The sequence below is a fragment of the Amphimedon queenslandica genome, unplaced genomic scaffold (genome assembly GCF_000090795.2).
Source record: "Amphimedon queenslandica unplaced genomic scaffold, v1.1 AMPQUscaffold_13471, whole genome shotgun sequence".
NCBI classification, from domain to species: Eukaryota; Metazoa; Porifera; class Demospongiae; order Haplosclerida; family Niphatidae; genus Amphimedon; species Amphimedon queenslandica.
Window position 1 is genome coordinate 69,379 of NW_003546293.1, and position 14,077 is coordinate 83,455.

Sequence of the window (14,077 nt, forward strand, 5' to 3'; positions counted from 1 at the left end):
CAGGAATGAAGCCACAAGTGTGACCAGAATAGATTGATATTGGATTACTAGACTCAACTTTTGTTCCAGTTAAATCAACCCTTGCTGTAACTGGTTTGAGCAGTAATGTCTCCAGGTATTGTAATTGTATTGTTATTGATTGTCCAGCATTAAGACTGATCTGATTACCTGATGAGGTGAGATTACCTGGTATAGTAACAGTCACTGTTGGTGTGATTCTTATATTGGTATTATTATTACCAGAGACTATCAGAAGAGATGAGAATGAGGTTGATTCATCTGTACCAATAGACACAGCATAATACACATAACTATTGACTGGGTAAGCCAAGGCTGGATAGTTGACATAAACTCCTGCAGAATAATCACCAAAATGACTCATTGCTACAGTTACTGATATTTTCTTATTTGTTCCAGTTGTAACTAGTAAACCTTTATATCGCTCAGACTCACTATTGACATGGTAAGATAATAAACTGTCATTGATAGTTGTTGGTGTACCAGCAGTAACTGAACCGCTAGCTATTGTTTGGGTGAGAGAACTGACTGTAAAATTCACTGTTTCTATTTCAGGCGTGGTGATAACGAGTGAGGTATATTGAGTTGTTAGCATTGGTAATATACCAACAACATGTGTACTGGCAGCTGTACTCCAATCAGCTGTGGGAAGAGGAGAATCAACTATGGGAAGAGCAACTGAGAAGAAAGTAGAAAAAGAAGGATTGGAATTAAAAGAAAAAGAGAGTGAGAACAGAACATCAGTGAGATAGAGATTAACCATTAGATAGAGTAAATTTACATAGCATGCTTGCTTAATAAGAAACAGAGGGTGGGAGGCATGGAGTAACTATCATTACCCTAATTACTCTAACATTGCAATTCAACTGAAAGTCAACAACACTCTACAATACTCATGCATGCTGCATATAGTACACACATTAAAGCTACATATTAAAGCTGATGTAATAGACATAAAAAGCTGATGTAGTAGACAATAAAACTGATGACAAATGTGGTATAAGGACATGTGTACTTAATAAGAACATGTGTAAGCAAGTGTATATTGATATATGAATTAGAATGTTGATGTACCTTGAGCTATATGGGAATCAACAAGATAATAAAGCCACCAAATTAGGTCATTCAGAGAGTAAAGTAGGAAAGGAGAAGGAAGGAAAATGATTAACAAAATTACAAATATTATTTTTACTTACAGATAGAGGCTGAGCAGTTAACTCCTTGATAGCCAGTACCAGTACAATCACAGGTGTAACTGGAAGGAGCTGAAACTAGTGTACAACTACCTCCATTCTGACAAGGACCCAGTCCACATATATTTGATAGGGAACAAGCACAGGTACTATTGTCAAGTGTATAACCAGCTTCACAGCTCAGATTACAAGCTATAGAGTTGGAGAATAAAAAATTGATAAGTTTACAAATTAAATTAGCACATAAAAGTATGCATGACTAATGCACTTACTACAAATGAAGCCATTAGAAGAAGATGCATTAAAGTTAGTAGGGCATTGGGTGGTGCACTGATCAGTGGGAGAGAAATAAGGACAACAACTGGTCTGTGAGCCAACACACCTTCGGAGACCAGTATTGCAAGTGCTGTCACATGCTGTAAAAGAGAGTGAGGAAGGACCAAAATATTATTTAGATTAATTTGAGGAAAAGATTAGGAAAGGGAGAGGGTGCAATCGCAAAGACAAAACAATTCCCCCCATGGAAACGACCAAAGCAAGCAAATTGACAAAAATGCACTGTCTTGTCTACACTAATAATAAATATTTAGAAAACTCACCACGACACCTATCGCTACCAAAGACATGACTGCAGAGAACACAATCAGTGCGAGTGGATGCACTATGGAGCCCTGAGACTGGTGCAGGTATGCCTCCATTAAGATCTGCTTCCCATGATCCTGAGCTGCAGCTTAGCTGGAATATGCGTGTCGTTTGAGATGATCCAGGATTAGGAGTAAAGGTAGCAATGATTGATAAGGATCTGTATGTCCCTCTAGTGCTACCTTGAGCTTTGCACACGTAATGGACGGAGCCTACGATGCTTGGAGAATAGCTCAAGCTTCCATCACTGTCGAGTAGGAATTCATTGATAAATGAAGGCAGGTCCGATTGTGATGGCTCGGTGCAGTCTGATTGAGACGAAATGGGGGAGAAGAGACAATGGAGAAGGAGCAAAACGGCAGTCAAAACAGAAAAAGACATTATCGCCGCTTCTTGCCTGCAAAGTTCACGGCAGCAGACCGTTTATAAACACGTGGGGGTGGTAGGCGTAACAGGTTTATGTAATTATGCATAGATAATAGAGTAAAATATCTATAATACTTCAGATGAAATTAGGTGAAATTACTATTATGTTTTATGATATATAAATGATAATGTAAATCCTATTATCATAAGGTGATTAGAGCTTGTAGTTTAGTACAAATTACTATAAAGTTGTGATATGGTAATTGAATAAGAGGAGGGCGAGGGTACGGTTCGCTATGTATGCACACTTTGGAGTTTACCTTTAAGCATCAATTAATACAAGGAGAGAAAAATATGATACAGAGACGGGAGAGAGAGGGAGGAAGAAAGTGAGAGAGAGAGGGGAGATGCACACATGTTTAAACAAACAGTGAAGCCAGCTGCTACTGCCTGTATTGTTTGATGTTTATTGATACAGAGTAAGCGCAATTACTAACAGACTAAACCACAAAGCTATTAATGGTCACTCTAAAAAATAAGCAGTCAATGTTTTGCATCACTTGCGTTAGCTTCCAATTTCACACTAACAAGTAAACAGAGAAAGAAAGACAAGAGAAGCAGATAAGAGAAAGAAGGGGATGATGTAGCCACTAAGTAATAGCAATGATAACAATAACAACATTACTAAAATCAATACACTAAAATGTATTAAGAGAGTTGAAATTGCACAAGAGAACAATGCATTTATAAATATTTAATAGAGCAAAGACAATACTTGCATTTACTTACTGTATGCACATGTGAGAAATTTGGGAAAGATAGAAAGCAGATACACACAAACAATAGATAATAATAATAATAATAATAATAATAATAATAATAATAATAATAATAATAATAATAATGATAATAATAATAATAATAATAATAATAATAATAATAATAATAATAATAATAATAATAATAATAATAATAATAATAATAATAATAATAATAATAATAATAATAATAATAATAATAATAATAATAAGAATAAGAATAGTTGAATTATAATTATTTTGGACTGTCAAAGTTCTGCGAAGTGTTAGGACTATTTGGGGTTGGGCTACGAGTGTTCTTAAACTTTTCAAGTAGTTTAGAGTTAAAGAAAGGCTGCATTTCAGGTTGATGAGGTTTCTTCCATCCTCTAGCTGGAGTGCCACCTGGCGACCTACAGGAAAGAAACAAAGTTTGAAATCATTAAATGATTTCAATTAGTATTGAATCATTCCATACTTTTTCAAACTTTCTAGATACCGTATGCGTCTTAATTTTCGAGGTGTATTGAATTTTGTTATTTTCGTGCTCACCTTAAATCCACGAAATTTAAACCACCTCTAATGCCATTCTATTGTATGTAGACTATGGCCATGACATGAAAATTAGCTCACACGAATATTAACTTTTGAGCACATTTCATTGAAAACACAAAATTTTAAACACTCGAAAATTTGAATGCATACAGTAGCATAAAGACATCAATAATTATACTTACCTGTTCTCATCCGTTCTTTTTAATCGTTTCCGTAGCACAGACCCAGCTGCTAACTGCGCTATTAGCATCGACTGAGGATCTTGAGCTCTAGGAAGGAGAGAAAGAGAACTGGAATAAAAAAATAATAGCAAGCTTTAACATACTTTGCTACAGGAGGTTGCCCAGTTTTTAAAGACTTTGCTTTATTGCTTAAGCATCGCCTCTATAGCAAAAAAATAAACAAAAAATTGTGATAAATTTTTATGGATTGACTATAAATTTTTTTACATAGTATAGCCACACCCACTAGTTAATATTTAATGAGCTTACAGTCAGTGGTGATGCACGTGATGGGGCATATTTGGGTATACCAGCGACAGGAGGGGGAGGTGGAGGAGGAGGAGGGGGAGGAGGTGGTGGGGGAGGTGGAGGAGGGACAACACGAGGAGAAAAAGCGGGAGAGAAAGATAATTTTGTTGGCATTCTAGAATCAGCTGCTGCCCTCCGTCTCTTTTCAGCTAGTCTGGCAGAAGAGCGTCGTCCTGAAATATAAAATATAAATCAAAATTTTCTTTTGTCAGGTCAAACTTTTGCTATGTTGTGTAGCAAGTTTGAGCTGATACTGATGAAGCTTGGGACTTTTAACAAATTTATAAAGTTGCTCTGAAATTGGGCCAAAGTCCCTGTACTATAGTACATGGTCTCGGGCCAAATTTTGCCAAAATTGAAAAGGAGAAAATTCTTCATTTTTATAATTTTATCTGATGCATATACATGTACTTATGTTGTGTAGAAAGTTTGAACTGATTCCGATCAAAATTGGATTTTTTTACGAATTTTTAAAGTTGCTCCAAAATCAGGCCAAAGTCCCTGTACTATAGTACATGGTCTCGGGTCAAATTTTTCCAAAATTGAAAGGAGAAAATTCTTTATTTTTATAATTTTAGCTGATGCATATAGATGTTCTTATGTTGTGTAGAAAGTTTGAACTGATTCCGATTAAAATTGGATTTTTTATGAATTTTTTAAGTTGCTCCAAAATCGTGTTAAAGTCCCTGTACTATATAGTACAGGGTACTTGGCCAAATTTCGCCAAAATTGAAAAGAAAAAATTCTCCATTTTCATAATTCTATCCAATACATATACATGTACTTATGCTATATAGCAAGTTTGAACTGATTCCGATCAAAACAAAACAAAAAACTCACTCTTACCTTCCTGTGAATAGTTAAATACAGTTAACATGTCCTGCTTCATTTTTCCCATTTCTTTCCTCATCTCGTCTTTGGATGGGGAGGAATAGCCCCAATCATCGCCACCAATGTAACTCAACATTTTAACCTAATTAATAATTTTAAAAATATTAATTAACGTAGTAATTAATTATTTTACTTAGGCTTAATTAATTGATCACACCCACTAATTAATAATTAAAATTAAACCCTTTTATTTTTAGATCGTACTTTAATGTACGACAATATCCCGGTGTTTTCGGCTTCCTCCTTTTTACGTTTCTTAACGATCCTCTCGTACTGCTCTGGGTTATTGTCCATGAACTGGAGCAACTGCTTAAGAGATTCCTGTGTATAATCAGAGGTTTCTTCCTCGTATTCTTCCTCAGTAAGTCTCCTGGTACAATATCTAGACTTCAAAGGCGTTGCCTCGTCGTATTCGCCCATGATTCCAGCCATTTTTTCCTCTTGAAAATTTCGCGGGAATGGCGCCTGAGCTCATTAAGTTATTAAAACCACGCCTATGATTAGTAAGTTTAAGATGGTCACGTGAGTGGCTTGCTGCATCACGTGACCGTCACGCATTTCATGCAGGGACATTCATTGTGTCCGAGTCCTTTGGCGCTCTTCTCTCGTATAAAAGTCAGGAGCTCTCTCTCCTTCTTCAAATTTGAATTGTGTGAAAGGTGAAGCTGTCTGGCACCACTCAAACTCTCTATTTTTTTCTCGTGATTTCAATCTCGCTGACCCGTGGTATCATCTTTCTCTGTCGTCAGAGGAAGGCATTTTAACGTCACTACTTCACAGAAAACTCTCTCGTTTCTTTTGATAGTCCTTTATTTATTATTACTGGGAACTGCAGTAGCTCATTGATATTTGTTTAAATAGGACCCTGTACTTTGTTACTAGCCGAATCTCAAAGCCTCAATTTTTGCTTTTTTCAAAATTTCTTCGTCCATTCACTCCGCCTCAAATCAAGCCACAAACTTAAAGAAAGACTCATTTTATATTTTTTCGGAAGACGATAAACATGGCCGCTCATTGTTAAGACCAGCATGTATCAAGGAGCTACGATATTTGGAACCAGCAGAAACCTGCTTGTTACAAAACTCACTCTCATTTCAGGATTTTCGGCAATTACAGAAAACCCCGCCCACTGCAAGACAGAGCATGTCTTCACGTTGGGAGAGGACTCAGGAGACTCAAACGAGTCAACAGTTGCAGCTGTCGACTGGTTGCATGTCACCCTCGGGAGGAAAACATGTCAGCAAACAAAGTAAGGAAAGGGAGAGAGAGTGTGTTATATGTGTACATGTACATTATGTTCATGGTCATTGTAAAACTTTTAAGTTCATCTTGTAATAGATGCAGATACAATTTTGTTGTGTCTTCAAAGCACAAGGTTGCATGAGACTAATGCTAGTTTGATTTTATGCTGTAACACAATGAGTGTACATGTACATGTACATGTAATTACATAGATATATTTCTACATGTACATGTAGTTTTAAATTAACGTACACTAGAAATAAAATCAATAATAAATAATAATGATTATTAATATTACATTGGGCATTAATTTGTAGGAGCTAAGGCTAGGGTATGGGATGATAGGGGCCACCCTCCTCTCTCTTCATTCTCAGTCAACAATGGCCCCTTGCATAAAGGGAGCAGACAGAAGAACAAGCATACCAACAGGACAGGTGGTAGTGGAGGAGGAGGGGATAGTAGACCGTCTAATCAGAGAAGACCACAGCTGTCAAGGGATTATGGTGACGATGTTACCGGATTAGAGAAAGAGGTAAAGATTAAGAAAGAGTCTGTGATACATCAGTACATGTAATACATTCTCTACTTATTATTATAAGCATTCAAAGAAATAAAATTTTACGTCTTGACATGTAACTTTTTTGGGCCTTGTGTAATACATGTACAATTGTAGTTGTATGTAATTGATGAATAGGAATAACTGCCTTTTTTGTTTTGAAAATAAGCAAATATAACATTAATAAGAGAGAGAGAGAGAGGTGTGACTGTATTTGACACCCTAACACTGTTAACGGATCAACTGATCGTGTGAAATTAAGATGCTCTAATTGTTTACTCCTCAATAGACTCATGAATATGATTAAGTGATGCCTGGGACAACTTTAAATACAATTAATTGTTAAGAATGTATGCTCGTGAATATCATTATGTAGCACAAATGGGTGTGGTAGCCTATGAATATTTAATTATAATTCTTCACATGTTGTGAGCATGCATTCTTTTTTCTCATGGACAGATTTCACTGGGTGGCGACAGGAAAAAGTCTAGCCCCATTTCGCTGAATCATTTATTGAATTTCACACTAACACCGAGAGAAAGGGGTGTGGCTGGGGGTGGGGACTATTCCGTAGATACTCACGGTCGAGGGAGGCACAGGAGACCGTCTCATTATAATAAAGAACAATTCTTGCAAGCAAAGTAAGGGAAGACTTTTGTTGCTCTTTTTTTATGTATTCTGATTTCTCTTCTCTCCCTCTTTCCCCCTCTCTCTCTCTTCCCCCCTCTCTCTCTTCCCCCTCTCTCTCTCTCTTCCCCCCCTCTCTCTCTCTCTCTCTAGCTGTCAGTTTATAGTTAGAGAGGATACAGTTGACTACAGTCTGTATACTTATGATCCTGATCTACTTGTTGAATGGGACACCATTGAACAAGTGGTAAGAATGACAGCACTATTAATGCCATACCTACATGTATATACATGTACACCTGTTCATACATGTACATGTACATATTGATTTTAGTGTACATGTGTAATATGCACATACATTACTACATTACTGTGTTATTATTATTATCATTGATTACTGTATGATTGCTATATCTCCTTATATGTGTTGTAGAGGCTCTTTTGTTCTGACATACCATCATGTCCTATCTGTCTCCATCCTCCCACTGCTGGTAAGTCTTAATACATAACGTCTTCTTCATTTTATTTCTTCTCTCTTCTCCTTTAGCTAAGATGACTCGCTGTGGACATGTCTATTGCTTCCCTTGCATACTCCATTATCTATCACTGGTAATAATTGTAATCTAGCTGTTTTGTTTTATTTTATTTATCTATTTGTTTTTTAATATTTTCGTAGAGTGAGAAGAAATGGAAGAAGTGTCCAATTTGTTACGAATCAATTTACAAAAAAGATTTAAAGAGGTTAGTTTTGTATATGCAATTATATGGTGGAGTTGAACTTCCTCTACCTTCCTCGCTCTTTCTTTCCCTCTCTCTCTTCCTCTCTCTCCCTTAGTGTCTCCACACTGTCTAACAAAGTGTATAAAGATGGTGATAATATTACCATGAAACTAATGATGAGACATCAAGTAAGCTGGTCTTCATTAATTATTATTAATTACTACATCATTAACAATACCGTTATCATTAGGACAGCATTGTTGCATTGCCTAGGGCAGTATGGACAGAAGAAAGAGCTGGGCAGCTTTCTTCTATAAGCAGTAACTTTATATCAGCAATTTTATGTATTTTATTTTATTTTTGATTATTTTTTAGGCTCAGGTGACGCATGCGCATTTTCAAAGATATTATCGGCTAATGAAGACGACATACGTTCACTCATTATTAATGCAGAGAAATCAGTGCTAACGCAACAATTGAAACAATTGACGCCTGATGAAGTGAGAATACAACTGTGTAATTCATCTTTTATTGTCTGTGTCCTGTAGGAGTCTGAAAGGTGCTTCATTGAAATGGCGCTTGAAGATTTATCAACTCGTGAGTCCGCTCTTACTGGGAAAACTCAATTAGAAGGTACTACATGTACAGATAATCACTACAAGACATGTACAGTGTAGCCTCTTTATTAAGGACACCATTGGGCCCACACTACCTGTCCTTAATACATGTACAGTGTAGCCTCTTTATTAAGGACACCATTGGGCCCACACTACCTGTCCTTAATACATGTACAGTGTAGCCTCTTTATTAAGGACACCATTGGGCCCACACTACCTGTCCTTAATACATGTACAGTGTAGCCTCTTTATTAAGGACACCATTGGACCCACACTACCTGTCCTTAATACATGTACAGTGTAGCCTCTTTATTAAGGACACCATTGGGCCCACACTACCTGTCCTTAATACATGTACAGTGTAGCCTCTTTATTAAGGACACCATTGGGTCCACACTACCTGTCCTTAATACATGTACAGTGTAGCCTCTTTATTAAGGACACCATTGGGCCCACACTACCTGTCCTTAATACATGTACAGTGTAGCCTCTTTATTAAGGACACCATTGGGTCCACACTACCTGTCCTTAATACATGTACAGTGTAGCCTCTTTATTAAGGACACCATTGGGCCCACACTACCTGTCCTTAATACATGTACAGTGTAGCCTCTTTATTAAAGACACCATTGGGCCCACACTACCTGTCCTTAATACATGTACAGTGTAGTCTTTTTATTAAGGACACCATTGGGCCCACACTACCTGTCCTTAATACATGTACAGTGTAGCCTCTTTATTAAGGACACCATTGGCCCCACACTACCTGTCCCTAATACATGTACAGTGTAGCCTCTTTATTAAAGACACCATTGGGCCCACACTACCTGTCCTTAATACATGTACAGTGTAGTCTTTTTATTAAGGACACCATTGGGCCCACACTACCTGTCCTTAATACAAGTGTCCTCATTATAAAAGTGTCCTCATTATAGAGGCCATTGTACCTGCACTTTCTTTCCCATGTCCATCCATTTGCTGCTGGTGTTCATGGTTGTTCCTAGTGCTACATCAACATAATGACCGAGTTTATTAATTATTACTCTCCGTTAATAATTAATATGCTCCACCCACTGACATGCCCACCCATTACATGATATAAAATTATATATTTTTGCTTTTTTAGAATCCCACACTAGTACTACTGATAGTGAAAGTGCCATACCCATTTCAAAACCGACCACACCCCCTGATACTAGTAGTCTTGAAGGTGCCTCAGAGAGCAAGGTACTTGTATCCGTGTACATTTTTATAATTTAAAAAATTGTTAACTTTTCAGGAAGGGTCACCTCCTGGTTCTAACACGTCGCCTGCTGGTGCAGTGTCAGCAAATTTATCGGAAGATGACGAAGAAGAAAGGTTAGAGGGAAGGAGGAGGAAAATTAATGTCATAATTATTTTTGTCTAGTTCTTACTCAATTTCTCGTTACAATACATCCGATTTCATTTATTTCTATCAATGTGAGCTTAGTGAGATCTACACTATACAGTAAATGTTTTATTTTTAACTTTTTTTGCAGCTGCTGATGGCCAACAGCTCTATCTTCATTCAATCAACACCAAATGTATTTTAAAGGTATGATTATTTTTATCTTCAATTTTCATCCTTTCTCTCTCACTCTCTTTATTAGGAGTATGGCGGTTGGCAGTTTTGTCCTGATGTTATTACTGCTAGGATTGTTGAAGCAGAAAACTGCACAATGAATGAAGTACTTAACATCATCATTATTTTGACTATTATTATTATTATTATTATTATCATTATTATTATTATTGTTATTATTATTTTAGGTTGAGAGAGGTCATTACAGATATTTGTCACACTTGCCTTTAAGCACACAATTCAGTTTGTGTGAATTAGAACTCAGGGAACCTCTCGTCTCTTTGGCTACGTTGCAGGTTTTTGCTGGTGAGTGTAACCTGGTTTTTATTATTATTATCGGAAAATTTACTTTTTATATTGAAAAGATAAAATCCAAAAACGAAAGACTAGAAGACAGAGAAAGAAAAGAGAGGAGAAGAGAAGAGAGAAGAAGATAGAAAGGGAGAATGTTCACTGTAAGATGAAGTAATTATTATTTTTACTTTTTGTGATTTTTGTCCTCAGTATCTGTGGATTTACCATCTAATCCAGTCGATATATCTCCTGAAACATTCCACCATTTTCTTTCAATGGCGTCTTCGCCTCCTCTTCCGTCTCTAATGAAACCACACCCACAACCTTTGTCCAGTAGTAGCATACCTTCACCATCTCTCTCTGTACCATCAAGTTCTCCTTCTTTTGCTCAAGCACTTGCTTGGGGAGACAGGAGAAGCAAACTGGTTCAGAATTTATCTTCGCCAACTTTTCTCACCCAAAATGGTTATCTAAGTATTGTGTATAGTTTCTTTATTTTTGTCTATTTTTAGAAAGTGGAAAAACTAGTGGTGGGCAACAAATAGGAGAAGATGATGACACTTCTGATTGTGTCCCTTCGTTTCAAAACTCGTTTTCTGATGCTTTGTTAAATGCTTCACAGTCGGTTCGTGCAGCTACAAGAGGTCAGTTAAGAGATAGACTTTAAGGAATTAATTCCTATTTTCTTCTTTACTTTTCCCTCTTCAGATCCTGGTGGGAAGCCAGGCGGAAGTAAAACCGCCAAAAAAGCTTGCAAGAAATTGGTTCTCTTCTCTACTGGTGGCCAGCGTAGATTATAATTATTATCATTTCGATTTTTATTGTACATTTTAGTTGTTAGCTATAGCTTTTAGCTCTCAATCATTACATGTGATGTCATCATATTTTAGTTTTTTCTTTCATAATCTTCACAAACTCTCTCCTTTCTCTCTCTTTTTCTGACCGTGTGATGGATCTAAAGCTTAATAGTTTAACTTTAAATGGCAATTGATGCATAGTAACTATTATTCTCATTATTATTATTAAAATTCATTTTAGTCATCTCATTATTAAATAAAGGACTTTATTATTATTATTAGATCTATTTATTGTAATTCAGAAATAATTTTTATTAAATAAAGCAATAATAATTTTGGCAAATTTTGAAAAAACGTGACTCCAAAATCACCCTAAATTTTTATACCATTTTCTGATGCATATTGATGTCCTTATGCTGTGTAGCAAATTTTGAGCTGATTCCGACTAAAATTTTTTAAGTTACGGCCATTTTAAGAAAATGCCAAAGTTCTCAAAAATACCCTGTACTATAGCCCATGTTTTTTTTTCCAAAAATGGCTCCGAAATCAATTCAAATTTTTATTACATTTTCTGATGCATATTGATGTCCTTATGCTGTGTAGCAAGTTTGAGCTGATTCCGACTAAAATTTTTCAAGTTACGGCCATTTTAAGAAAATGCCAAAATTCTGAAAAATATCCAAGGCTATAGCCCATGGTTTTTTCCAAAAAATGGCTCCGAAATTACCCCAAATTTTTATTACATTTTCTGATACATAATTTATTGATGTCCTTATGCTGTGTAGAAAGTTTGAGCTGATTCTGACTTCAATTTTTCAAGTTATGGCCATTTTAAGAAAACGTCAAAATTTTGAAAAATACCCAAGGCTATAGCCCATAGTTTTTACAAAAAATGGCTCCGAAATCACCCCAAATTTTTATTACATTTTCTGATACATATTGATGTCCTTGTGCTGTGTAGCAAGTATGAGCCAATTCTAACTAAATTTTATAAAGTTATGGTCATTTTATCGAACAGTTGACAAGTAGCAATTCCAATGATAAAACATGACATGATTATAATATAAGTGCATTAATACAGTTTCCACAAGCTGACTCTCCTATCTTTAGACCCACTGATCATTAGATTGCTGTAATGAGCCAGTGAGGAACTGGTAAATGCTATTGATTGCATTGTTCCAGAATGATAGTCCAGTACTGCTAGTGGCTTCCCTTTCTTGCAGCCAAAGACTCTTATCCTATGAAGATAGAGCATCTCAAATCTTTCATTAACCACCATCTATAATCTTTTAGCTTTACTATTTATTATTATTATTTTTTAAATTCATGGTAGAATTACTGAATGGTAGAACAAATATATACCTGTAATCCCATCCTCCAGATGCCATTATACGGCCATCACCTCTAATGGCTACCGAAGCAACTCCACTATTCCTAATCTCAGTACTGTACTTCTTCTCCACTAAACACTGATAATGGATAATGATTCAGCTTTTACACAGCATGTTCATATATATATATACTTGCTGTGTAAAGTTAAATGTCTCTAGTGTTTTTAGAGGTGATCCAGCAACCCCATGATTGCTGTCAATATGATAATCCAGACACATCACTATGCATAATAAGTACATACACCAGTCAATATTATCCAGTTCTTTATAATGTACCTGATTCTGTGAAGAGTTTAACAATACTTAGTTCTCTATCAGGTCTTCTACCATCCCACACTACTAAACTACCATCTTCACATCCTCCAAGGACTAGCTGATCCTTTCCACATCTTAGGCACATGATCATCCCTTAACAAATAACTATATATACCAACCATGGTATTATAAAACAAACCTCTTGATTTTGGTTCTTCTACTTTTAGATTTGACAGGATCTTTCCATCCAAAGTATTACAAACATTAACCTGTAGGTGTAACAAGCCTTCTTAATTTATCATCATCATCATCATCATTATTATTATAACCTGTCCATATTCTCTATCAGCTACAGCAAAGCTGTTTCCATTCCAGCCTACTCATCATTAAAATAAAATACAAAATGGAAGATGTCTATGTACTTAATGGAATCAAGTTGCAAAAACCAGGATCTGGAACTTTGAACGAGATCTTTTCTTTTTCGGTTTCAACATCCCAAAGTCTAACACTTCCTTGTCTACAGAGACTGAAAAAATTACAGTTTTATTGCTTTGAATTTCTCCGGCTAATATCATTACGAAATTAAATCTTGTGGTTTTGCATCCAAAGAAGAAACTGCTTGAAATGTAAGTACACTTTGATCACAGGAATGCGTCCAAAACTCTCTCTTTGTTTCAATATCCCACAAACTTATGGATCCAGTAGATGTACTACAGTAATTTTAACAAAAAATTATGGAACTGGAAAATTTTTTCTGGCTTTAAGATTCAATTTTTATATATTTTCTGACTTTAAAATTTACCCAATCAGGACTGATTCTTTCAAGTCAATGGTTGCATGCCGTACTGATGTTATTTCTCCTGCTCTTGGACGGAGAGTAAAGACTGGAGAAGGAGGAGAAGGAGAAGAAGGAGAAGTAGGTTCTGCACTCATTAATTAATAGGTGGAGCTCTTACCAAACTATGAATATGATTATTGATTAT

The 14,077-nt window shown here is 36.1% G+C and overlaps 3 protein-coding genes across 3 annotated transcripts; 1 reads left to right on the top strand and 2 right to left on the bottom strand.

Annotated features, from left to right (window-relative positions):
* Positions 1 to 3,232: 3,232 nt before the first annotated feature.
* Positions 3,233 to 5,463, bottom strand: LOC109580937 (proline-rich protein 11). Its single transcript, XM_019994543.1, has 6 exons — positions 5,197 to 5,463; positions 4,948 to 5,074; positions 4,063 to 4,274; positions 3,897 to 3,955; positions 3,754 to 3,840; positions 3,233 to 3,429 (listed from the first exon to the last, which is right to left on the bottom strand). The coding sequence occupies exons 1-6, from the start codon at positions 5,422 to 5,424 to the stop codon at positions 3,273 to 3,275; spliced, it is 870 nt and encodes a 289-aa protein (XP_019850102.1). The 5' UTR covers positions 5,425 to 5,463; the 3' UTR covers positions 3,233 to 3,272.
* A 78-nt stretch (positions 5,464 to 5,541) lies between these two features.
* On the top strand, positions 5,542 to 11,777 carry LOC100632743 (RING finger protein 10-like). The gene is made up of 21 exons (XM_019994495.1): positions 5,542 to 6,241; positions 6,552 to 6,766; positions 7,250 to 7,431; positions 7,571 to 7,664; positions 7,851 to 7,908; positions 7,965 to 8,026; positions 8,094 to 8,158; positions 8,253 to 8,325; positions 8,388 to 8,457; positions 8,513 to 8,637; positions 8,686 to 8,770; positions 9,881 to 9,981; positions 10,034 to 10,113; positions 10,163 to 10,215; positions 10,275 to 10,330; positions 10,386 to 10,463; positions 10,546 to 10,663; positions 10,723 to 10,812; positions 10,862 to 11,116; positions 11,164 to 11,295; positions 11,360 to 11,777. Exons 1-21 carry the CDS (start codon positions 6,136 to 6,138, stop codon positions 11,449 to 11,451), a joined length of 2,190 nt encoding a protein of 729 aa, XP_019850054.1. The 5' UTR covers positions 5,542 to 6,135; the 3' UTR covers positions 11,452 to 11,777.
* Positions 11,778 to 12,434: 657 nt separating this feature from the next.
* Positions 12,435 to 14,046, bottom strand: LOC100640614 (guanine nucleotide-binding protein subunit beta-like protein 1). Its single transcript, XM_003385140.3, has 9 exons — positions 13,897 to 14,046; positions 13,673 to 13,804; positions 13,517 to 13,620; positions 13,424 to 13,470; positions 13,294 to 13,363; positions 13,116 to 13,247; positions 12,972 to 13,060; positions 12,811 to 12,917; positions 12,435 to 12,686 (listed from the first exon to the last, which is right to left on the bottom strand). The coding sequence occupies exons 1-9, from the start codon at positions 14,025 to 14,027 to the stop codon at positions 12,521 to 12,523; spliced, it is 978 nt and encodes a 325-aa protein (XP_003385188.1). The 5' UTR covers positions 14,028 to 14,046; the 3' UTR covers positions 12,435 to 12,520.
* Positions 14,047 to 14,077: the final 31 nt, after the last annotated feature.

Bases quoted from the DNA above. Each gene is read 5' to 3' on its own strand.
- LOC109580937 (XM_019994543.1), bottom strand. From the start codon at position 5,424: ATGGCTGGAATCATGGGCGAATACGACGAGGCAACGCCTTTGAAGTCT. The intron at 5,075-5,196 runs GTACGATCTAAA...ATTATTAATTAG, and splicing joins GGATATTGTCGTACATTAAA to GTTAAAATGTTGAGTTACAT. The intron at 3,841-3,896 runs GTATGTTAAAGC...TCTCCTTCCTAG, and splicing joins GGGCAACCTCCTGTAGCAAA to AGCTCAAGATCCTCAGTCGA.
- LOC100632743 (XM_019994495.1), top strand. From the start codon at position 6,136: ATGTCTTCACGTTGGGAGAGGACTCAGGAGACTCAAACGAGTCAACAG. The intron at 7,909-7,964 runs GTAAGTCTTAAT...CTTCTCCTTTAG, and splicing joins TCTCCATCCTCCCACTGCTG to CTAAGATGACTCGCTGTGGA. The intron at 10,464-10,545 runs GTACTTAACATC...TTATTATTTTAG, and splicing joins AAAACTGCACAATGAATGAA to GTTGAGAGAGGTCATTACAG.
- LOC100640614 (XM_003385140.3), bottom strand. From the start codon at position 14,027: ATGAGTGCAGAACCTACTTCTCCTTCTTCTCCTTCTCCTCCTTCTCCA. The intron at 13,248-13,293 runs GTTTGTTTTATA...TTATTTGTTAAG, and splicing joins AGAAGAACCAAAATCAAGAG to GGATGATCATGTGCCTAAGA. The intron at 13,061-13,115 runs GTACATTATAAA...TATTATGCATAG, and splicing joins TAAACTCTTCACAGAATCAG to TGATGTGTCTGGATTATCAT.